General features: G+C 42.7%; 1 protein-coding gene and 1 long non-coding RNA gene across 11 annotated transcripts; one reads left to right on the top strand and one right to left on the bottom strand.

Moving 5' to 3' along the window:
- The first annotated feature begins 18 nt into the window (after positions 1–18).
- Positions 19–20,837, top strand: LOC307023895 (serine-rich coiled-coil domain-containing protein 2-like). Of its 10 annotated transcripts, XM_079657554.1 has the most exons (14): positions 19–364; positions 1,018–1,182; positions 1,490–1,716; positions 3,879–4,043; positions 6,880–6,970; positions 8,493–8,562; positions 9,334–9,417; positions 10,085–10,181; positions 13,148–13,222; positions 13,517–13,603; positions 14,841–14,960; positions 15,757–15,859; positions 17,041–17,080; positions 20,202–20,373. In XM_079657554.1, the coding sequence occupies exons 1-14, from the start codon at positions 82–84 to the stop codon at positions 20,227–20,229; spliced, it is 1,635 nt and encodes a 544-aa protein (XP_079513680.1). In that variant the 5' UTR covers positions 19–81; the 3' UTR covers positions 20,230–20,373. The 10 variants fall into 10 exon arrangements, with proteins under 10 accessions (XP_079513680.1, XP_079513681.1, XP_079513684.1 ...); XM_079657555.1 differs by lacking the exon at positions 17,041–17,080 and having other exon boundaries at positions 20,202–20,393; XM_079657558.1 differs by lacking the exon at positions 14,841–14,960.
- A 939-nt stretch (positions 20,838–21,776) lies between these two features.
- LOC307023896 lies at positions 21,777–24,464 on the bottom strand. Its single transcript, XR_013803792.1, has 2 exons — positions 22,543–24,464; positions 21,777–22,323 (listed from the first exon to the last, which is right to left on the bottom strand). It is a non-coding gene; the product is annotated as an uncharacterized lncRNA (long non-coding RNA).
- Between the last annotated feature and the right edge of the window lie 536 nt (positions 24,465–25,000).

Raw genomic sequence — 25,000 nt, forward strand, 5'->3', positions numbered from 1 at the left:
CCCTCCCCCACCCTGAATCCCTCCCCCTCCCCTACCCTAAATCCCTCCCCTTCCTCCCCCTTATCTCAGTCCTCCACCAACATGGCCACCGCTCAAATCCCCCCTAAAGGAGTCTTGGTGAAACCCAAAAGTCAATCAAAATCTGTACTCCTGCCCCTAAAGAAGCCCCTCCTCCTCCCCCCCAGCACTGGTCCCGCCTCCAAGACCAGCGGCATCAGCTATAGGCTGTCACGCCCGTCGCTCATCAAGCAGTCCCGCCCCCTCAGAGTCACCACAGCCAATGGGAGCGGACAGGAAGTGAACCGAGGACCGACGGCTAGAAGGAGCTCCGTGGAGACACCGTCGACTACAGAGAACAGCCCAGGTGGGAAATCGTTATTAACGTGATAATGTTTGTAAACATCGTACAAAACACGAATTTCTTCTGTTAGCATTTTTTTTATTTGATCTCCACTTATCCCTGTCTTTAAATACATTATCAATTATAAACATTTGCTGAAAAATCTTGGGTATTTTATTCGTCAAAGAGGTGATTTTATTGGAATAGTGATGCGAAAACATTTTTACTGTAAAAATAACTATTATTTTCCGAGGATTACGTTTTTTGTTTTTATTAAGGACCAGTGTTTTTTTCTGTAAATGTAGGAAATTCTTCTAGTTTATTTGTAGGTTTTTTTCGAGTGAACTTTTAGATCAGATATCGGCCACAAGTTAACTGGAAGAAAAAACATTTGTTCTCTGAGATGCTAGAGGTACATTTACGGAAAAATAATCGAAAATGTTGTCTCAAAAATACTCATGTTTTTCCCGTAAATGTATAAACAATCACATGTCTCTTTCATTTGATCATTGTTGATGTCATCTTATGATCGTACAAAACAATCTCCAAAAATAATCAACTTATTCCCGTAGACTTTATATATTTTTTTATTTAAATGTATATATACCCTTATGTCTCTTTCCTCATCTTATCTGTATCTTTCTACTTTCTTATATTTCATTTCCCTCACTTTGTAGAAAGCCCCCCGGAGGCTCCGGAGAGGGGGCTGTCGGCAGCGATGGTAGTCCAGAGAGAGGTGTCGATTCTGGGGGAGACGCTGGAGGACATGAGCCTCTCCTCCAACTCGTCTCTGGATAGAAACGACACGAGTCAGGAATACATGGACGACTTCGACAACCTCGGTAAGAACACACTTTGAGATGTGTTAGGAGTGGGTTAGTGCAACTCTAAAGGCAATTTAATTCATTTATATTATAGGGTTATTGGTTCTTTCAGAAATGTAACATATTTTAGAAATTCTCTGATGTCAAAATGATTAATATCTTAGGCAACTTATGAGGTGACATTTACATAGTTCCTGCATTAACGAGAAACATCTATGTCTGGGATAATTCAGATATTCTAAAAGATGAGAATTTGTTTTTGTCTGATTTTATTTCCCCCACAATGTCCCTAATTCCCCGTCTCATCTCATCTTGTGTTTTTTAGGAAACGGAGGGATGGGAATACTTCTTCTCTCCTCCAAAAACGACGAGGACGACTCGGGGCTCGACCAATCGTGTGCCAGGTTCAATGAAGAAGACAAGATGGCTGTCAGCGGCGTCTCGAAGGCAGGTCTTTGCTTCCTGGACGACGGCGTGGACTGGTGCGCCGAAAACCGTCTCATCAGACTCCCTCACCGCAGGAGGTCCAATCAGCAGGAGGACCACGAGCAGGTACCGGCTCTTTAAATTAATTTGAGAGAAAGAAAGTGGACATTTTCAGAGATTTTAGCCGTACGTCTACGAGAAAATACTTAAATAACGTAATGAATTCGTCTTTGGCTGAGTTTGACCTTCCCCCTGCTGACAAACAACCAACTCTAGACCCTGTTGGCAGAGGGACTAGAATAAAATAAAAGATATAGATGGCAGACAGGTGACTTTAAGTAGAAGATAAGAGTCGTGCTGGTATGATGTAATCCAACACATATTATAAATATGCAACGACTCAGTTTAACCCCACCCTCAGAAACACCTCGATCTCACTGTGAAGCATTTTATAACTTCCTTTCAGACACGTTTCACATTTTTCACACCAGTGGGCCTCTGTGTCTCCTGTATGGGTTATGAGTGGAATCCTTCAGAATAAAAGCCTCTCTGTGTGTATCTCCTGTATGGATGATGAGTGGAATCCTTCAGAATAAAAGCCTCTGTGTATCTCCTGTATGGGTGATGAGTGGAATCCTTCAGAATAAAAGCCTCTCTGTGTGTGTGTCTCCTGTATGGGTTATGAGTGGAATCCTTCAGAATAAAAGCCTCTGTGTGTATTTCCTGTATGGATGATGAGTGGAATCCTTCAGAATAAAAGCCTCTGTGTGTATCTCCTGTATGGATGATGAGTGGATTCCTTCAGAATAAAAGCCTCTGTGTGTATCTCCTGTATGGATGATGAGTGGATTCCTTCAGAATAAAAGCCTCTGTGTATCTCCTGTATGGGTGATGAGTGGAATCCTTCAGAATAAAAGCCTCTCTGTGTGTGTGTCTCCTGTATGGATGATGAGTGGATTCCTTCAGAATAAAAGCCTCTGTGTGTATCTCCTGTATGGATGATGAGTGGAATCCTTCAGAATAAAAGCTTCTCTGTGTGTATCTCCTGTATGGATGATGAGTGGAATCCTTCAGAATAAAAGCCTCTCTGTGTGTATCTCCTGTATGGATGATGAGTGGAATCCTTCAGAATAAAAGCTTCTCTGTGTGTATTTCCTGTATGGATGATGAGTGGAATCCTTCAGAATAAAAGCCTCTGTGTGTATCTCCTGTATGGATGATGAGTGGAATCCTTCAGAATAAAAGCCTCTGTGTGTATCTCCTGTATGGATGATGAGTGGAATCCTTCAGAATAAAAGCCTCTGTGTGTATCTCCTGTATGGATGATGAGTGGAATCCTTCAGAATAAAAGCCTCTGTGTGTATCTCCTGTATGGATGATGAGTGGAATCCTTCAGAATAAAAGCCTCTGTGTGTATCTCCTGTATGGATGATGAGTGGATTCCTTCAGAATAAAAGCCTCTGTGTATCTCCTGTATGGGTGATGAGTGGAATCCTTCAGAATAAAAGCCTCTCTGTGTGTGTGTCTCCTGTATGGATGATGAGTGGAATCCTTCAGAATAAAAGCCTCTCTGTGTGTGTGTCTCCTGTATGGATGATGAGTGGATTCCTTCAGAATAAAAGCCTCTGTGTGTATCTCCTGTATGGATGATGAGTGGAATCCTTCAGAATAAAAGCCTCTGTGTGTATCTCCTGTATGGATGATGAGTGGAATCCTTCAGAATAAAAGCCTCTGTGTGTATCTCCTGTATGGATGATGAGTGGAATCCTTCAGAATAAAAGCCTCTGTGTGTATCTCCTGTATGGATGATGAGTGGATTCCTTCAGAATAAAAGCCTCTGTGTATCTCCTGTATGGGTGATGAGTGGAATCCTTCAGAATAAAAGCCTCTCTGTGTGTGTGTCTCCTGTATGGATGATGAGTGGATTCCTTCAGAATAAAAGCCTCTGTGTGTATCTCCTGTATGGATGATGAGTGGAATCCTTCAGAATAAAAGCTTCTCTGTGTGTATCTCCTGTATGGATGATGAGTGGAATCCTTCAGAATAAAAGCCTCTCTGTGTGTATCTCCTGTATGGATGATGAGTGGAATCCTTCAGAATAAAAGCTTCTCTGTGTGTATCTCCTGTATGGATGATGAGTGGAATCCTTCAGAATAAAAGCCTCTCTGTGTGTATCTCCTGTATGGATGATGAGTGGAATCCTTCAGAATAAAAGCCTCTGTGTGTGTATCTCCTGTATGGATGATGAGTGGATTCCTTCAGAATAAAAGCCTCTCCCCTCTCTTTAGGGCGGCTCCTCTCTGGAGCTCTCCCCCTCGGACAGCTGTGGGTCGGGGGGGACCTACCTGTGGGACGAGGAGGGTCTGGAGCCCCTGGGGGGGGGAAACGTCTCCATCCACTCCAACAGCAACAACCTGCACATCGGGAGCTTCGACTCCGACCTCAACAGCATCGTGAGTGGGAAGGAAAAAGCTAAATTAGCTCAAACACATTTGAACCATTTGAGGCTTTTATTTGTCTTGTCACACAATAGTAGATAAACTAGAAAACAACCTGAAGCGTTGACGTACTCTGGGATTATAATCTCACAAATGACTGATGATTTATGAGAATAAGATGATGAGGTGGATCCAGCATTGAATACAAATACACAAATACAAAAAAAGATCATTTGACTTGTTCCTAATTATCCATTGAGCATTGATCCACTGTCACCGTGTGAGCAGCTGATTCGTTTGTGAGTGTTGTTGTGCTGAAAACAGGAGGCAGAGTTTAATATTCCTGACGCCTCCGTCCTACTTTAGTCCAGTTTTGTCTCCAGATTGGGTCATCTTGTGTCGGTGCCAAACACATCGTGCAGAGAACTCACTGATCCTGGAACAGGCAGAAACAGGCTCTAAATGTCAGCGTTTACACGAGCTGCACATTTTGAACCCAGTCTGAACTCGAGGGTGAAACTTCTAGAAGCTGCTGCTGCTGAAAGCTGTTTGATTTAACATTAAAGGGGACCTATCATGCCAAATGCACTTGTCTACGTCTTCTCTACATGAACATGTGTCCCCGGTGTTCCAGGGAACTCACCAAGTGTCAGAAAACACAACCCCTCTCTTTTCCTCCATACCCAAATCTCTTAAAAAGGGTCTGCAACGGATCTGATACAGACTGATCCAGATTTGAACACTTCTATGACGTCACAGAAGTGGCGCTACGGCTATTGGGCCAACTCCACCAATCAGGAGGAGACAGCCACGGACATTGCCGTTGGAAAGCACTGGAGACGCTGTAGTACATATGCCAGGCCTGTAGATGGTGCTGTTCTCACAGAATCAGCCCATGATGCAAAGACAGTGTTAAATTGAGCGAAATGAGGAATGGCTAAAATGCATGATCTGTTTGGTATTTAGAAAAATAAAAAGTATAAATATGCCTTATATAGGTATGGTCCCACACTATATTATTCACATATAGCATGATAGGTCCACTTTAAATCAACTCAGTTTCACATGTCTGATGTTACAACCACCTTTATTTGGGTTAAAAAACTTGGAAAAGAAACCTCTCTCTCACCTGTCTCTCATCTGTCTCACCTGTCTCTCCTGTCTCTCACCTGTCTCTCACCTCTCTCTCATCTGTCTCTCACCTCTCTCTCATCTGTCTCACCTGTCTCTCACCTGTCTCTCACCTCTCTCTCATCTGTCTCTCCTGTCTCTCACCTGTCTCTCACCTCTCTCTCATCTGTCTCTCACCTCTCTCTCATCTGTCTCACCTGTCTCTCACCTCTCTCACCTCTCTCTCACCTGTCTCTCACCTCTCTCTCACCTGTCTCTCCTGTCTCTCACCTGTCTCTCACCTCTCTCTCATCTGTCTCTCACCTCTCTCTCATCTGTCTCACCTGTCTCTCACCTCTCTCTCATCTGTCTCACCTGTCTCTCACCTCTCTCTCATCTGTCTCACCTGTCTCTCACCTCTCTCTCATCTGTCTCACCTGTCTCTCACCTGTCTCTCCCCTCTCTCACCTGTCTCTCACCTCTCTCTCATCTGTCTCACCTGTCTCTCACCTCTCTCTCATCTGTCTCACCTGTTTCTCACCTGTCTCTCCCCTCTCTCACCTGTCTCTCACCTCTCTCATCTGTCTCTCACCTGTCTCTCCCCTCTCTCACCTGTCTCACCTCTCTAACCTGTCTCTCACCTGTCTCACCTGTCTCTCCCCTCTCTCACCTATCTCTCACCTCTCTCTCATCTGTCTCACCTGTCTCTCACCTTTCTCTCCCCTCTCTCACCTGTCTCTCCCCTCTCACCTCTCTCCCCTCTAACCTGTCTCTCCCCTCTCTCACCTGTCTCTCACCTGTCTCTCACCTGTCTCTCCCCTCTCTCACCTGTCTCTCACCTGTCTCAACTCTCTAACCTGTCTCTCACCTGTCTCTCCCCTCTCTCACCTGTCTCTCCCCTCTCTCACCTCTCTCCCCTCTAACCTGTCTCTCACCTGTCTCTCCCCTCTCTCACCTGTCTCTCACCTCTCTCACCTGTCTCTCCCCTCTCTCACCTGTCTCTCACCTGTCTCAACTCTCTAACCTGTCTCTCACCTGTCTCTCCCCTCTAACCTGTCTCTAACCTGTCTCTCACCTGTCTCTCCCCTCTCTCACCTCTCTCACCTGTCTCTCACCTCTCTCACCTGTCTCTCACCTTTCTCACACCTGTCTCTCACCTGTCTCTCCCCTCTCACCTGTCTCACCTCTCTCACCTGTCTCACCTCTCTCACCTGTCTCTGCCCTCTCTCACCTGTCTCTCACCTGAAAACATTATGTCGAAATCTATATAGAAAATAAATAAAAAAGCTAAATAAAATGGATGGAGCCAAATATTTTGAAGAAAATGAAATACAAATGTTTTAAATAATATAATAACATACTTTAAATAAAAAAACATATTTAAAATACATTAAAAACTATTAAAAAAAACTGGAGAAAACTGTATTTTTTTGAATAATTAAAATATTTATTTAAAAAATGCACAAGTCAGGATAACAACAGACGGTAAAAAAAAGTAAGAACTATTAAAAATGTTGTGGGTCCGTGCTCAGTATTTTGTGTTCCAACGGTTATTTTCCAAACTCAGAAATCAGGTGAAGTTTCTGTCCATAGGTAAATATTGAAAAAGCTTCCTTTACCTCTGAGCTCTGCATCAGATTTCATTATTCAATCCTCTGGCGCCCTCTGGTGTCTGCTGGGGGAACAGCACATTTATAAATAAAGTACTGTAAATAAAAGTCTCTATTTTTCTTTATTTCAGGACGTTTTGGAAAACCTGGAATCTTGTGATCTGGACGATGACGACCTCATGTTGGATGAAGATCTGCCGGAGGATGACTCCCTGCGCAGCGGTACATTTAGATCTAATAAAGTCACATAAAGTACAATTACTATATAGATCCCCAAAAACTATTATTTAAGAGCTGTGATGTACGATACAATCCACCAGAATCTGCTTTATTATGTATAAATGTGAAATTAGGCAAATAACCCAAAGCAGACAGAGCAATCTATTCTCAGTTTAGCTGCTAAAATAGTTAGTTTTTAAAATTTGGGTTCAATTTAGAAACTAAAAAAGGTCAATTTAAGTAACAGTTTAGTTTAGAATCTAACAAGCTTAAACATTTCAGTTCATGTTATCCAGCAGATCAATGCAGCTTAAGCACTTTATTTCAGGTAAATTAACAGTTTAAGTTTAACAGCTAAAACAGTTTAGTTGTAAAAAAACCATTTGTTTTTAGTTTAAATAACAATCTTCAGGCAGCTAAACTAATGATCATAGAAGCAGTTAAACAGCAGTTACATAGCCGTTAACCAGCAGTTAAACAGTTTGTTATATTTCAAATTCTCCAGGCTTGTAAGTCAGTTAAGTAGCTTGAATAGTTTGTTTGTCTGTTTGAGATGTACTAACTGTTCAGTTTGTTAGCTTAAAAAAGTAGTGTCAGGTTAACTCACAGTTTAGCTAGCAGCTAAGACTTGTTTCAGTTTAGATGTTAGAAAAGTTCGTTTTATTTGAAATACCAATCTTCAGGTAGCAAGCTAACATTTAAACACAAACAAATAAAGCATCAGCTAAGCAGTTAAACAGCAGTTGAAACAGTTTGTTAGCTAACTGATATTTAGCATCTTAAACAATTCGAATTGGTTAACATGCTAACAGTTTAGCTTAGCCGTTGTTTAGCTTTGAACACATTTGAGTCAAGCTGCTGGATGACTTGGTTTTGTTAGCTAGCAGTTATATTTAGCTGCTACAATAGAGAGTTGTTTAAGGTTAGCTAAACTGTTAGGTTATGAGTTTAAAGAGTGTGTACATATATATTAGTTAGCTGAAATAGTCTCAGTCAGGTTAGCTAACAGTTCACTTTAGCAGCTAACTAGTTCATTTTAGTTTAGCTAACAGTTAGCATTTCAAACAGTTAGTTTATCATGAACTGTTGAGTTCATCGTCTGAGATAATGTGGTTTATACTAGTTAACCATTTGGTTTAGCTGCTTTCAGGTTAGCTCACTGTTTAGTTTATTATGTAAATCTGTTTCTTGTTATTAGTTAGTAGCTAAATAAAGGTAGTTTAGATTAGCTCACAGTTTATTTGAACAGATATAAAACTATAGTTTAGCTACCAGTTACATTCAGATTAGCTATCGTTTAGTTCACAGTTACAGTTTAGCTTCAGTTTTTAATCTATAATCTGATTATCACATGCTAGAAAGTGATAGCAGGACACCTTCTGCATTATGTTCTATACTAAAAGGATTTAAATACACAATGCTAATTACAGTGACATCCACAATGTCAGCCTGTTATTGTGATCACGTTTATTGTGTTAATTATATATATCTTTACTGAGTGTGTGATGTGTGTCTCTGTGTGCAGACGGAGAGGGGTTGGCCCACATGGCTCAGTGGAGGATGAGGCAGCTCTGCTGGGGGAACGACAACGAGAGGTCAGAAAACACACTTATTCATCTTTATTCTGGGTTCCTTTAGATGAAATCCAGCTGCATTGGATTTAGAGAAGTAACAACACAGCTCAAAAATACTCTAATGCCTTCCAGAGATGCCTGGACTGTGTTTAAGGGACATAAAGTGACGCCACATAAAACCCTGAAGTAAACTCCTTCCGGATCCCTCGACAAAAAGCACTTTCTCCATAGGATGTAGGAAAATAGCTGGAAATCAGGTCTGTGGTTGAGATCAGGTTTTGTTCAGTCGGATAATCTCCACATGTCTTCGAGCTATTTTTCAAAATCCTGTGGAGAAATGGCTTTTTTGTCGAGGGAACCGGAATTGGTAAAATGCTAACTTACTTCCGGGTTTTATGACGCGTCACCGTGGCTCTCTATGGTATTATACCATCAATCAAAACTATTCCATATATACATTTGTAGTCATTGTTGTCTAATAATTGGTTGTCTTCTCCGCCTGTTTTGTGCTTTTTGTCGTTGTATTTTGTTGTGTAATTATTGTAAGCAGTTTCTTTAGTTATAGGTAGTTCCCTGGCCCATCCTGACACAGTCCTTATTGTTCATTATATGGATTGTATCCGTGTGGTCAAATAAAAACAAAGACTGTAAAATGATGTCAAAGGTACACAGCTCAAATGTTTGGCTTTTCGTACATTGTAGGTCGTGGAGCAACAGAGGAATACAATCATTGTTTAGTTTCTGTTAGTGTTGATAGAAGTCATGCTAACAAACGTTTCCATTGACCTGCAGTGACCTGGAGAGCTACAAGCTAACGGAGGACCCGGGGAACAAGAGGACAGACGGAGACCTCATCCTGGACTTTTCTTCCTCAAGGTGACTCAAAACATATTTAGCATGAATCTGCACTGAAACTACAGCTCACTGTTCCAGATGTTAGTATTTATTTAAAGCCAACTGTCGTGTTTTCACCAGATTTAATAAGAATTTTCTTGATAGATTATTTCCTGGTAGTTTTTCACTGGAATCCTATTTATTTATTGATTGAGTTTTTAAAAGGATTTTTCTCGGTTCCAATTACATCCTCTCCTCCCATGGAGAAATATGTCGTGGTGTATTTGGATCATTGTGGGTAACAACAGATCATTTCTGGGGTAATATTTGGCAACAAATACCAGAACGTCCGAGATTTAAAATAATAAAGTTTACAAGAAAATAACCGGATTATTCTGTGATTTTATAAAATCATACCTTTGCAAGAAAAATGTCAAATACTCTGAACACATGTCCAAAAATAAACCCTTTCTCTCAAATAATCAATCTTGTAATTTACCTATTTTATATTAAATAATATATTTAACAATATACATATTTCTTCTTGTTAATTTAAAAGTCTTCCTTTTTAAATCAACCACATTTATTCTCGCAATGTGGGTCAAAGCTTTTGTCATGAATTTAAAAGGTGTTTCAAGCCATACAGTATTTCATGCTGTCCCCCCCTCCTCCTCCTCCTCCTCCTCCTCCTCCTCCTCCTCCTCCTCAGTCCTCCTGTTGATCTGGGGCCAGATGTGGAGGACTTGGCTGAAGACTGCTCAGCGGTCAGATCTCAGCTGGAGTTTCTGCAGAAGTTGCTGCTGCAGGTCGGTGAAGCTACAGGAAAAGAAACAACAACAATAACGAGTGAAATAAAGTGACTGCAAAGAGATGCAACCGCCACGACATGACTACAACATGACCACAACATGACCACAACATGACCACAACATGACCACAACATGACCACAGCATGACTACAACATGACCACAACATGACCACAACATGACCACAACATGACTACAACATGACCACAACATGACCACAGCATGACCACAACATGACCACAACATGACCACAACATGACCACAACATGACTACAACATGACCACAACATGACCACAGCATGACCACAACATGACCACAACATGACCACAAACATGACCACAACATGACCACAACATGACCACAACATGACTACAACATGACCACAACATGACCACAGCATGACCACAGCATGACCACAACATGACCACAACATGACCACAACATGACCACAGCATGACCACAGCATGACCACAACATGACCACAACATGACTACAACATGACCACAACATGACCACAACATGACTACAACATGACCACAGCATGACCACGACATGCCCACGACATGCCCACGACATGACCACAACATGACTACAACATGACCACAACATGACCACAACATGACCACAGCATGACCACAACATGACTACAACATGACCACAGCATGACCACAACATGACCACAACATGACCACGACATGACCACAGCATGACCACGACATGCCCACGACATGCCCACGACATGCCCACGACATGACCACGACATGACTACGACATGACCACAGCATGACCACAGCATGACCACGACATGACCACAGCATGACCACGACATGCCCACGACATGACCACGACATGACCACGACATGACCACGACATGACTACGACATGACCACAGCATGACCACGACATGACTACGACATGACCACAGCATGACCACAACATGACCACGACATGACCACGACATGACTACGCCATGACCACGACATGACCACGACATGACTACGACATGACCACGACATGACTACGACATCACCACGACATGACCACGACATGACCACGACATGACCACGGCATGACCACAGCATGACCACGACATGACCACAACATGACTACAGCATGACCACGACATGACTACGACATGACCACAGCATGACCACAACATGACTACAGCATGACTACAGCATGACCACAACATGACCACGACATGACCACGACATGACTACGCCATGACCACGACATGACCACGACATGACTACGACATGACCACAGCATGACCACGACATGACTACGACATGACCACAGCATGACCACAACATGACCACGACATGACCACGACATGACTACGCCATGACCACGACATGACCACGACATGACTACGACATGACCACAGCATGACCACAACATGACCACAACATGACCACAACATGACCACGGCATGACCACGACATGACCACGACATGACCACGACATCACCACAACATGACCACAGCATGACCACAACATGACCACAGCATGACCACAACATGACCACAACATGACCACAACATGACTACAACATGACTACAACATGACTACAGCATGACCACAACATGACCACAACATGACCACAACATGACTACAACATGACTACAACATGACCACAACATGACCACAGCATGACCACAACATGACCACAACATGACCACAACATGACCACAACATGACTACAACATGACTACAGCATGACCACAACATGACCACGACATGACCACAACATGACCACAACATGACCACAACATGACCACGACATGACCACAACATGACCACGACATGACTACGACATGACCACGACATGACCACAGCATGACCACAACATGACCACAACATGACCACAACATGACTACGACATGACCACGACATGACCACGACATGACTACGACATGACCACGACATGACCACGACATGACCACGACATGACCACAGCATGACCACGACATGACCACGACATGACCACGACATGACCACGACATGACCACGACATGACCACGACATGACCACAGCATGACCACAACATGACCACAACATGACCACAGCATGACCACGACATGACCACAACATGACCACAACATGACCACAGCATGACCACAGCATGACCACAGCATGACCACAACATGACCACAACATGACCACGACATGACCACAGCATGACCACGACATGACCACAGCATGACCACAGCATGACCACAACATGACCACAACATGACCACGACATGACCACAGCATGACCACAACATGACCACAACATGACCACAACATGACCACAACATGACCACGACATGACCACAACATGACTACAGCATGACCACAACATGACCACAACATGACCACAGCATGACCACAACATGACTACAGCATGACCACGACATGACTATGACATGACCACAGCATGACCACAGCATGACCACAACATGACCACAACATGACCACAGCATGACCACGACATGACCACAACATGACTACAGCATGACCACAACATGACCACAACATGACTACAGCATGACCACGACATGACTATGACATGACCACAGCATGACCACAACATGACCACAACATGACTAGGAGGAGATGTGGAAATATGTAAAACATCCACAAGCAGAATTCAAAACAACACAGAAATGCACAATAACTATGAAAGGATGCAACGTAACCACCAAGAGACCACATGGATATGCTAATACACAACTTATTTTCGTTGTCTTCTACAATGTATTTAGTACGTTTTTACATTTTTCAGCTAGGTCAGATTTCTTTAGGTCTAAATGAAACATATTTCGCTCAAAAACTTGTTTTTTTCCACGTCAGAGAAAATTCAGGTCTTCTTCCATCGTTTTTATCAAAGTTCAATTCGCTCACAGCCTGAACACCGTCAGATTGTATTTTTATGAATTCAAATGTTTATTATAATAACAGTGTGTGGATGTTTTCCAGGAGGAAGACACAGACGAGGACACTCTGACCACAGAGACTCTGAGTCCTGAGAACGAGTCCAGCTCTGACTCTCAGGTATTCTGTTCCATTCAGACGTTCTACATTTAGATCATCATTTAGGGTTAGAGCGTTGACTCACAGCGACGTGTGTGTGTGTGTGTGTGTGTGTGTGTGTGTGTGTGTGTGTGTGTGTGTGTGTGTGTGTGTGTGTGTGTGTGTGTGTGTGTGTGTGTGTGTGTGTGTGTGTGTGTGTGTGTGTGTGTGTGTGTGTGTGTGTGTGTGTGTGTGTGTGTGTGTGTGTGTGTGTGTGTGTGTGTGTGTGTGTGTGTGTGTGTGTGTGTGTGTGTGTGTGTGTGTGTGTGTGTGTAGGTGATGGCTCTCCTTCAGGAGGTGCAGCAGCTCAGAGAGGATTTGAGGAGCAGAGATCGAACCATCGCTCAGCTCACCCTGCAGCTGGTAAATATATTCATATTAACCCTTTAAAATAAATAAATACAAACCTGAACATCAGCAGGAGAGGACTCTTTAAAGTAGAGACACTACATACTGATATAGACCTGAACATCAGCAGGAGAGGACTCTTTAAAGTAGAGACACTACATACTGATATATACCTGAACATCAGCAGGAGAGGACTCTTTAAAGTAGAGACACTACATACTGATATACACCTGAACATCAGCAGGAGAGGACTCTTTAAAGTAGAGACACTACATACTGATATACACCTGAACATCAGCAGGAGAGGACTCTTTAAAGTAGAGACACTACATACTGATATACACCTGAACATCAGCAGGAGAGGACTCTTTAAAGAGACACTACATACTGATATACACCTGGACATCAGCAGGAGAGGACTCTTTAAAGTAGAGACACTACATACTGATATACACCTGAACATCAGCAGGGGAGGACTCTTTAAAGTAGAGACACTACATACTGATATACACCTGAACATCAGCAGGAGAGGACTCTTTAAAGTAGAGACACTACATACTGATATACACCTGAACAACAGCAGGAGAGGACTCTTTAAAGTAGAGACACTACATACTGATATACACCTGAACATCAGCAGGAGAGGACTCTTTAAAGTAGAGACACTACATACTGATATACACCTGAACATCTGCAGGAGAGGACTCTTTAAAGTAGAGACACTACATACTGATATACACCTGAACATCAGCAGGAGAGGACTCTTTAAAGTAGAGACACTACATACTGATATACACCTGGACATCAGCAGGAGAGGACTCTTTAAAGTAGAGACACTACATACTGATATACACCTGAACATCAGCAGGAGAGGACTCTTTAAAGTAGAGAAACTACATACTGATATACACCTGAACATCAGCAGGAGAGGACTCTTTAAAGTAGAGACACTACATACTGATATACACCTGAACATCAGCAGGAGAGGACTCTTTAAAGTAGAGACACTATATACTGATATACACCTGAACATCAGCAGGAGAGGACTCTTTAAAGTAGAGACACTACATACTGATATACACCTGAACATCAGCAGGAGAGGACTCTTTAAAGTAGAGACACTATATACTGATATACACCTGAACATCAGCAGGAGAGGACTCTTTAAAATAGAGACGCTATATACTGTCCCCTTTGATAGACCTGATAGAATTTCAGTATTTTATAACAAGCATCCTTGTTTCCATGACAGCAGACGGTTCCCATAGTAACCGACGAGTGTTGTTGCCGGGAGAAGATGGAGCGTCACACACAGACGAGTTCAGCGGAGAGAGAGAGCGTCACCACACAGACACCATGGAGAGAACACCCTGTGAGACACACACACACACACACACACACACACACACACACACACACACACACACACACACACACACACACACACACACACACACACACACACACACACACACACACACACACACACACACACACACACACACACACACACACACACACACACACACACACACACACACACACACACACAGTTCTTCAGGATTGAACACATTTTTTATTGAGTATTCATATTTTTCGCACATTTGTAACTTTATGATTTTGGAAGATATTGACATTTCCAGTTTTTGAGATTTGTAGGATCTTTAAACTCTCAGAGAATATTCAAGATGTTTCCGATAAACGCAGAACATTTCTTCTTGAAAATGTGAGATTTTTGGACATCTTTTCTGCCTCATCTACGAATCAACAATCTGAACTACTTCTTTATTTGTAGACATTTTGTGACTCGACAGTTTTCAGGAACCTTCAGGTTTACCGCTTTATACCGAATACCGTGAACTTTATACGATATCATAAGACTTTTTCATGAACTGTAATACCGTTGAAAAAGTGTCGGAGGGTGCTGGAGCGGTGTCGCAGTGAAAGAAGTCCTCCGGGGACGCAGCACTGTTTTTCTAGTGATTCTGTGACTCGGAAAACAAAATATAGTTTTTTATCGGTTTCGGCTCCATGTTGTCTCGAGAGGTTTCCCTTCCTCTCGTCCCTCTGTTTGTCCTCAGTCTGATTTCTCTTGGTGTTATCAATCCTCCCTTCCTCCTCTTCCTCCTCTCTTCCTCTCCTCCTCCTCCTCCTCTTCCTCTCCTCAGGCTCTTCCTCCCTGTTTCCTCTCCCCCCCCTGGCAGTATCAGCGCTCCAAACCTTTCCGAGCGAGGCCGAAGCCGAGCATCCCCCCCCACCGAGCCTCCAGAAGTGAGTCCACAAACCAAAGCCCTTCAGCTCCTCTTCCTCCTCTTCATCGCTGTAGAGCAGGGGGTCCAAACTGTTGTCACTGAGGGCCACGCCCTTTAGAGGCATGTCCCTCATAGGTTCAGTTATACGTTAGTAAATCAATCAGAGGAGGTAAAGGGTTCTTCAGGATGCTTTAAGAAACAATCAGCTCTCAGAGGGTTCACTTTATTCTGTGAGCTGCTCCTTCCTTCAAACAGGAGCTTCAGATTGATGACAAGGAGAGGAAATGTGAAGGTCTATTTCAGGCTGATATGAAAATAAGTTATTCTGCTTTTTTCTTATCAACTAAAATTTGTTAGAACAAGTTTCCAACTTTAATGGACTGAATGTATTTGAACAGTGGGCTCTTATGAACACATGAATACGGTGTAATATATATATTTAAGAATTACAATATAAGACAAGCAGAAGTGTATTATACTTAAAGGGGACCTATCATGCAAAATGCACTCTTGTACGTCTTTCCTACGTGAAGATGTCCCCCCGGTGTGTCAGAAAACACAACCCTCTCTTTTCCTCCAAACCCAAATCTCTAAAAACGGAGCTGATTATTATTTGAATGTTTCTGACGTCAGAAAAGCTGTGCTCCGCCTGTATGGGCAACTCTCCACCTATCAGGGGAATGAGAGACCGCTCGAAAGCGCTGGAGACGCTGTCGTTCATATGCCCGGCCTGTAGGTGGCGCTGTAGTCACAGAATCAGCCCCTGATAGCAGGGCTGGAAAAGAGCAAATAGAGCGAAATGAGGTGTTTGGTGTTTTGAAAAAAAGCTTCCGTCATGTTTCATCGAGGTGTGGCCCTAAAACATACGTGTCCATACAGCACGATGGGTCCACTTTAAGTCATTATACTTTTTGAATTTGCTGAGTCAGGGCTGATTGAAAATGGTCCGCGGGCCGTAGTTTGGACCCCCTGCTGTCGTGCATCACACTTATTTACCACTGTTTTAAATCATTTCCCCGTTACAGCTACTAACAAACAGAATAACTATTATTTGCAAAACAAAATGACTTTAATCTCATAAAAATAACTCTTTCCTGTGTTTGAGTTCTCTCCTCCTCACCTGTGTTTGAGTTCTCTCCTCCTCACCTGTGTTTGAGTTCTCTCCTCCTAACCTGTGTTTCTCCTCTCTGCTGCGATCAGGAGAGGAACACTTAGTGCTTTACTTCAGTGACACAGCGTGGTAACACTGACCTTTATATCGTCCTCCTCCTCCTCCTCCTCCTCCTCCTCCTCCTCCTCCTCTTCCTCCTCCTCTTCCTCCTCCTCTTCCTCCTCCTCTTCCTCCTCTTCCTCCTCCTCTTCCTCCTCCTCTTCCTCTTCCTCTTCCTCTTCCTCCTCCTCTTCCTCCTCCTCCTCCTCCTCCTCCTCCTCTTGTAGTTAAATAGTCAAAGTCGTGTTTGTACTGACTATTCTTTCATCATATTGTTATTTGAATGCTGCAGCTTCCTTGTTTTTGCACGGCTTCTCATTGTGTGTTTAAAGCCAGTGTTTCTGATGAAGATGATGATGAAGATGATGTCCAGTTACTAAGCAGTGATGAAGTATCTCTAGGTGTTAGCTTGTCGTTACATCACCTGCAGTTGAATCTGTTATTAATGAGGTCTCTGACGCACTCTAAAACAAAGTGTCCCTACAGTACCAGCAGCCTCCACCAGGGGTCAGTGCTCACCTGAGGATACTCTTCATGTTTTATATTCTGCAGAACACCAGAGGAGCAAAAGACGAAAGATGAGACCGTGACAAACATTTCTGAAGCAGATTAGTTTTTATTGAGTTATTGATCGATAATGAACGCTGTTTCAGATTCAGATGATCAGCAGCTGCACGACTACAGAGAGGACATCAATCAACACACACATGCATCAGACACAGCTGCAACATATAGATATATATATATATCATGCTGCTGCTCTGTTAACTCTGGAAATCTACATATTTAGAAGAAAGAATTGATTGAAGTGAGGATTGTTTGAAAATATAATAATAATAAATAAAGAAATTGTGACATAAAAACAAAAAACACTTTCAAAGTAAAAGCGTAATGCATCATGAGGCGCTTTCACACCGGAGTACTTTTCCCAGGAATAGTTCCGATAGTTCCTGGGATTTTGCGTTCACACCAAAAATATCTGGGGCCTCATTTATAAACGGTGTGTACGCTCAAAAGATGGCGTACGCCAGTTTCTACGCAATGTTTGCGATTTATAAAAAACTAACTTGATGGGAAAATGAGCCGTCCTCCATGCAAACTCTGACCCGTGCGTACGCACTAAGCACAACAACAAGAGAGACGAGGGGGTGTGACGTCACGTCGTGTCACGTGACTTGAATTTTGAATTGAGCCGTCCCTTATAGATACTATCTCTTTACGTATTAGTTTGGGAATTCCGGCGAAAATAGCAACAGAGGGATGTCCTTGTCCTTTTTCCTTTTTGTCATTTCAAGATAAAAACTCGATCTTCTCTCTAATTATTTATTTTTTTGGACACCCACGGCTCGAGGTCAGGGCGTTCCGAGCTGAATAAGGAGACACCCCCCTGGCGAAAATGCTGATGCAAACCTTTTCAGTCCCTGCTAGAGAGGTGGTAGTTTCCTGGAAGAAAAAGGTTCCAATTTCTGATTGGCTGGGCAACTTGCAAACCACGCCCGGTAAAACTCATTTATCGCCATTTTATTTACTCGCATTAGCATTAGCATTAGCATTAGCATTAGCATTAGGGTCCAGCGCAGCAACGGAGATCGACCAACTTATGGCTAGGGATGCATATAGTTTACTTTTTTACGATACCGATACTCGACCGATACATATCGTGATACTTTCATGTTGCATAAGGGAAACATTTAAGTGCTTTTAACATGTCAAATGAATATTACAATTCATTGTGGGACTTCGACCTTTTAGTACTGAACGAACGATGAAAAACGCGTTCAACAACACAGGCTTGAAGACTGTACATTCCTGTACTCTGATTTTATTTGACAGTAGCAAATGTTTTGAGAGGTTGGATGTGTTGCCACCTTTCCCAGAAATAAACTTCTTGTAGTGGTTACAGACCCCCCATCAGACTGGCAGTGGTTACAGACCCCCCATCAGACTGACAGTGGTTACAGACCCTCCCATTCAGACTGGCAGTGGTTACAGACCCCACCATCAGACTGGCAGTGGTTACAGACCCCATCATTCAGACTGACAGTGGTTACAGACCCCCCCATTCAGACTGGCAGTGGTTACAGACCCCACCATTCAGACTGGCAGTGGTTACAGACCCCACCATCAGACTGGCAGTGGTTACAGACCCCCCCATTCAGACTGGCAGTGGTTACAGACCCCACCATCAGACTGGCAGTGGTTACAGACCCCACCATCAGACTGACAGTGGTTACAGACCCCCCCATTCAGACTGGCAGTGGTTACAGACCCCACCATTCAGACTGGCAGTGGTTACAGACCCCCCATCAGACTGGCAGTGGTTACAGACCCCACCATTCAGACTGGCAGTGGTTACAGACCCCCATCAGACTGGCAGTGGTTACAGACCCCACCATTCAGACTGGCAGTGGTTACAGAGCCCATCATTCAGACTTGCTTCATTTGCGTAATCCTCCCTCAGGGACTTATTCTGGGGTGAATGCGATCTTCTAGATAGTTCCAGGGACCAAAGAGTTTGGGTGGGACTAAGTACCAGGGACTAAGTACTAGTCAGGGACTAAGTACTAATCGGGGACTAAGTACTAAATACCGGGGACTAAGTACTAGTCGGGGACTAAGTACTAGTCAGGGACTAAGTACTAAGTACTGGGGACTAAGTACTAAATACCGGGGAGTAAGTACTAAGCACCGGGGACTAAGTACTAGTCGGGGACTAAGTACTAAGTACTAGTCGGGGACTAAGTACTAGTCGGGGACTAAGTACTAGTCGGGGACTAAGTACTAGTCAGGGACTAAGTACTAAGTACTGGGGACAAAGTACTAAGTACTGGGGACAAAGTACTAAGTACTGGGGACTAAGTACCAGTCGGGGACTAAGTACGGCAAAGTACTTGGTGTGAAAGCGGCTATAGTCCTCTCTCTGATTCAGGAAACACAATATCTCTGGTTCTGATTTTGTTGATTTATCATTTTGTTGATTCTTATGACTGTTTTTATATTATTCTCATGTTTTTTCATTTTAATTTTTTCTGCACGTTTTATTGTTTTTTAAGCGTTTTAAATCGTAAATTTGTGCTTAAAAAATAAACCATAAAAAAAACATTAATATTTTTTCTTCTAATTTAAATTCTGTGTTTTCTTTTGTTTCCAGCCACAGATATCTCATGCCCCCCCGCTGAGGAGGGAGGAGTCATGTGACAGGAAGCAGCAGATCCGCCCCCCCCAACCCTCTAAACTCCACCTTTTCACCGCCAGTAAAACAAGCGCCTCTTCGGGGTCAAAGGTCAAACCGGCGCCCCCCGCTTTGTCTCGCCTCCCGAAGCCAAAGAGCCACTGAGTCCACTTCCTGTCTCCTGTCTCCTGTTTCCTTCCCTTACTCACATTTAACTTATTTATTGTTAATATTTGCAGCACTGTGAAAAATAAAGGTTGAAAACGTTTTATTTTAAAGGTCCGTAACGACTTCCTGCAGAAACTAATGACTGAAACTAAAAGGTTATTTTCAATATCGATTATTAATTTGGTGTTTTAAAAAGTTAGTATGGCTTCAGGGAAATACGGAAACTAACGTTATGAATGGATAAAAGTGCCACGTAACTGAATTAAACCATTATAATCCAGTTATTGTCTCCCTACAAAAATAATTGATACCAAACAGTGGCGATTCCAGAGTCTCTGGGGGCCCTAGGCAAACATCCACTGGGGGCCCCTCGAACCAGCTTTCATCACCACCAGTGGCGCCCCCACACACTTAACGAAAATTGATAGAAAATAAACTGAAATAAATTTTAAAAAATCCCCAAATAAAAGTAAAACAGTGTTATCAAATTATATTTCAAAATGATGTTCCTGTATGTTTAAAAGAAATGTATTTCCGTGAGCAATCAAGCTAATATGGAAAATTAATAAGAAATCAAATAAAAAAAGAGCCTTGAAACAAATATATTTCTTATTATTCTTAAGTTACATTAAGTACGGAACTTATTTATTTATGTTAGCAGAAAAAGTAATTTAATGTGAAATAAAATAACTCTTTGCTGTTTTTATCAGGAAATCACCGGAGCAGTAAAATAAAGCGTTTTCTAAAACCTTTCGCTCTCATTTAGTTAGTTTATTTATTCCCGTTAGCAAACGAGTAAAACACAAAACGACGTTCGTGCCTGAGTCACTTCCTGTCACCTTGCTGCTTCTCACCGTGACTCCTCTTCATCAAAACCTTCATCATCGGGGGTTTGGTTCCCAAAATCACAAACTCCGGATCCTCTCTGAAAACCAAACGTCTCCGAGGTCAGACTCTTCAGTATTATTTCAACGTCTGAGAAACTCTTCAGTTCCTCTCCGTGAGTTTAACTTAAATCCACTCTGAATACGTTAGCCGTGTTTCCATTCAATCGTCAAACTTTAAAATGTCTCCAAAATAAATCGGCATGTTTTTAGTGGAAGTAGAAGTTGGGGTTATAGGCGACAATTGATGCATGGCTGCAGTGTCGATCCTAGAGTTGGTGGGGGCCCTTGGCAAACATTCCCTGGGGGCCCCTCGAACCAGCTTTCATCACCACGCACAGCCGACAACCAACCCCCCCCCCCCCCTCCCCAGTAAATTAAAGGGTTGTCCTTGCTGTGGACCTTCTTAATCTACCTTCTTTGGGGGCCCCTTCTGCTCCGGGGCCCTCTTAGTTATTATTTCCTAAATATTTCATTTTTTCCCCTATTTTTTGTTGACACGTTTCAATAATTAATTCCTACATTTTTCACGTATTATTTGGACTTTTTAAAAAAGAATGCTGATTATTCTCGTTGCGTAATTTAGCGTTATATATATGTAAACATTTTGTTGTGCAATTAAGCAATCCCAACTTTCCCATTTGGACACATTTAAACACGTGAATGGAAACAGCTGCTGACGCATCAGGTGGACCAATGCTAATTCTCCCTAACACATACAAGACGGTTGTTAGCGCCATCAATTCAATATTTTAGAAACTCACTGCTTCTCTAAATGCTGAATATCACATTTGATTCTGAAATATCAGGACGACTTCGCAGCAGACCCTTCCTCACATTAACATTTGTGAAAAAGACATTTCCTCTCCTGACTCAAACCCAGACATTTCTTCTCATATCAGTGAGATGTGGTTATGCAATAATAATATGCAACTTCATTCATTCCCCTGAAACACTGGATGTTTAAAATATCTTCCTCCTCCTCCCCTCTCTACTCACCTCCTCTCCTCTCTCCTCTCTTCTCCTCTCCTCACCTCCTCTCTCCTCACCTCCTCTTCCCTCTCCTCTCTCCTCACCTCCTCTCCCCTCTCCTCTCTCCTCACCTCCTCTCCCCTCTCCTCTCTCCTCACCTCCTCTCCCCTCTCCTCTCTCCTCCCCTCCTCTCCCCTCTCCTCTCTCCTCCCCTCCTCTCCCCTCTCCTCACCTCCTCTCCCCTCTCCTCTCTCCTCACCTCCTCTCCCCTCTCCTCTCTCTTCCTCTCTCCTCACCTCCTCTCCCCTCTCCTCTCTTCCTCTCTCCTCACCTCCTCTCCTCTCTCCTCACCTCCTCTCCCCTCTCCTCTCTTCCTCTCTCCTCACCTCCTCTCTCCTCACCTACTCTCCCCTCTACTCTCTTCCTCTCTCCTCACCTCCTCTCCTCACCTCCTCTCCTCTCTTCCCCTCTCCTCTCTTCCTCACCTCCTCTCCTCACCTCCTCTCCTGTCTTCCTCTCTCCTCATCTCCTCTCTTCCTCTCTCCTCTCTCCTCACCACCTCTCCTCTCTCCTCAAAGTAAAATAACCTGGGAATCGTAAATAACTTTAAAAAATAGTTGGAAACGTTTTGATTTTTTTGTCAGAGTTTCACGATGAGCTGCTTTACTGTGGATAATATTTAAATCACTGTATTTACTCTTTATTTAAATATATATGTAATAATATTATATCTCCACAACTCACCATAATGTACTCTCTATACAGTTTCCATTACTGTACGCTGACTTTTATTTTGAAAACTTGAAGCACAGGTCTTTTATGTTGAAAATCACGCTGCCGTTTCCTGTCACCTGCGATTTATTTTGTGTGCAATAACTCTGGAGAACTCAAATGATCAAGTCTTACTACTGTTATTATTATTATTATTATTATTATTATTATTATTACACTGAAGACTTTAAGCTTTCAGTCTGAAATGCACTTTAAACGTGGAGGTCCCCTCACGCAGGTCCCCTCGTGGAGGTCCCCTCACGGACCCGTTTGTCTTAAATACTGTTTTATACGAAAGTGTTTGTGCGCCATTTTAAGTTAAATATATATTATTATTATTAATACAGAGTTGGTGTTAAAAGTCCCGGAAACTACCTGACTAATAAAAGTGGTTAAATCCAGGGTGTTTCTCAATGTCGAGGACGCTTCTTTGGTCGGACATGTCCTTCCGAGTCAGGTCCATCAGAGGCTAGGCAAGAATCCTTCCTGGCATTCGCAGAACGAAGAATGGAACAGGCTAGCAAGTGTGCAGGTGTGCGTCCTGTGAGAGGCCCCGTCTTACATTTTCCGCCAAAGATTTGGGAAATTGGTCCGTGCGCAAAGCATTGTGGGGATTTTAAGACCGCCAAGGATACACTGGTGCATCCTCGAAATTTCCCGCAACGAAGGATTCAGTCCTCGGTACAATTCCAAGCATCCTGGACATTGGAACACTCCTTCGGCGGGACTCGATGACGTAGCATCCTTGAAATAGTGGCTCTGAAGGATCCTTCCTTGACATTGAGAAACACCCTCTGTCTCAGCTCCATTGAGGGTATTCTCATTTTACATAAAACATATAGTTTCTTTCTTGTAATTTGACTTTAATACACTTTAAAATATTAATATCAATATAGAATTCTCAGAATATGACCCCCCCCCCCCCCCCCCCCTTCAGCTCTGTATTATTATAATTGTTTTAAGAACTAAAATGGCTCGAAAACACTCATAGTTTTATTTGTGTTATTTGTTTGTTTTTGGTCTTTTCTTGCTGCTCTAATGCTGTACTCATGTCACATGGATTACAAATAAATATAAAAATAATTTCAGTTTTGGGAAGGTAAATACTCGCTCAGGTGAACTTCCTGCAGCCAAATAAAAACAATACACATGTGTCCTAAACAAAGTCCTAAAGTGTTAATGATTCCCACAGGATGTACACGCAGCGTTATCTGCTAGCTTGGCTGTTATTGGTTAAAATCTTGAATAGAAAATATTCTAAAAACATTGATCTAATATCTGCTCCGTATAACAGATTTAATAATTATGATACATTTCCTCGTTGTGATTGACCGATACAGCTCTCCCTGTTGCTGATTGGTTCATATGTATTGTCCTCCTCTGTGATTGGCTGAAATGTCTCTGATGCTGCTGAGAAGCTGAACGCTGAAATATAACTAATGTTCAACGAAACTGGAGTTATTGAGTCCTTTTGTAAAAGTGTGTGTGTGTGTGTGTGTGTGTGTGGGGGGGGGGGGGGGGGGGGGGTGGGGGTGGGGGTGGGTGGGTGTGCCATCATTTATTATTCTATGAGGTAGTAAAGTTTAATTAGATATAGAAAACCTGCACATTTTGAGAAAGAAACAGAAATATTAATCAAGATTAAATAATCATGCTTTACTTATACTGCTATTTTTTTGGAACACATTGAGAGATCTGCCTGGCAACAAAAAAAAAATTAATTATGTTGAACAATATTTTGTATTTGTTAAATCTTTCACTTTCTTATTTCCTATCATTGAACAGCACACAGCCAGAGAGTGGTGGCTTCTGGGAAATGTAGTTTCTCCCATTGCTGGTGTCAGATAAGGACGCCATCGTTATGACCTTTGAATGATTATTATAAAACAGATGACACTTTCTTAATCCTCGCCTCTTCTCCCAGACAAACGGTTTGTCAGTGAGAGGAATGATGAGTTCTTCATGGAGGTGTTTCAGATCAGA

This window comes from Notothenia rossii, assembly GCF_949606895.1.
Source record: "Notothenia rossii genome assembly, chromosome: 11".
NCBI lineage: Eukaryota > Metazoa > Chordata > Actinopteri > Perciformes > Nototheniidae > Notothenia > Notothenia rossii.

What these genes read in the sequence shown, in the direction of transcription:
- LOC307023895 (XM_079657549.1), top strand. Translation starts at nt 82, where the DNA reads ATGGCCACCGCTCAAATCCCCCCTAAAGGAGTCTTGGTGAAACCCAAA. An exon ending in GACTACAGAGAACAGCCCAG is followed by an intron (nt 365 to 1,017) that starts GTGGGAAATCGT and finishes CTCACTTTGTAG; the next exon opens with AAAGCCCCCCGGAGGCTCCG. An exon ending in CTCAGCTCACCCTGCAGCTG is followed by an intron (nt 13,604 to 14,840) that starts GTAAATATATTC and finishes TTTCCATGACAG; the next exon opens with CAGACGGTTCCCATAGTAAC.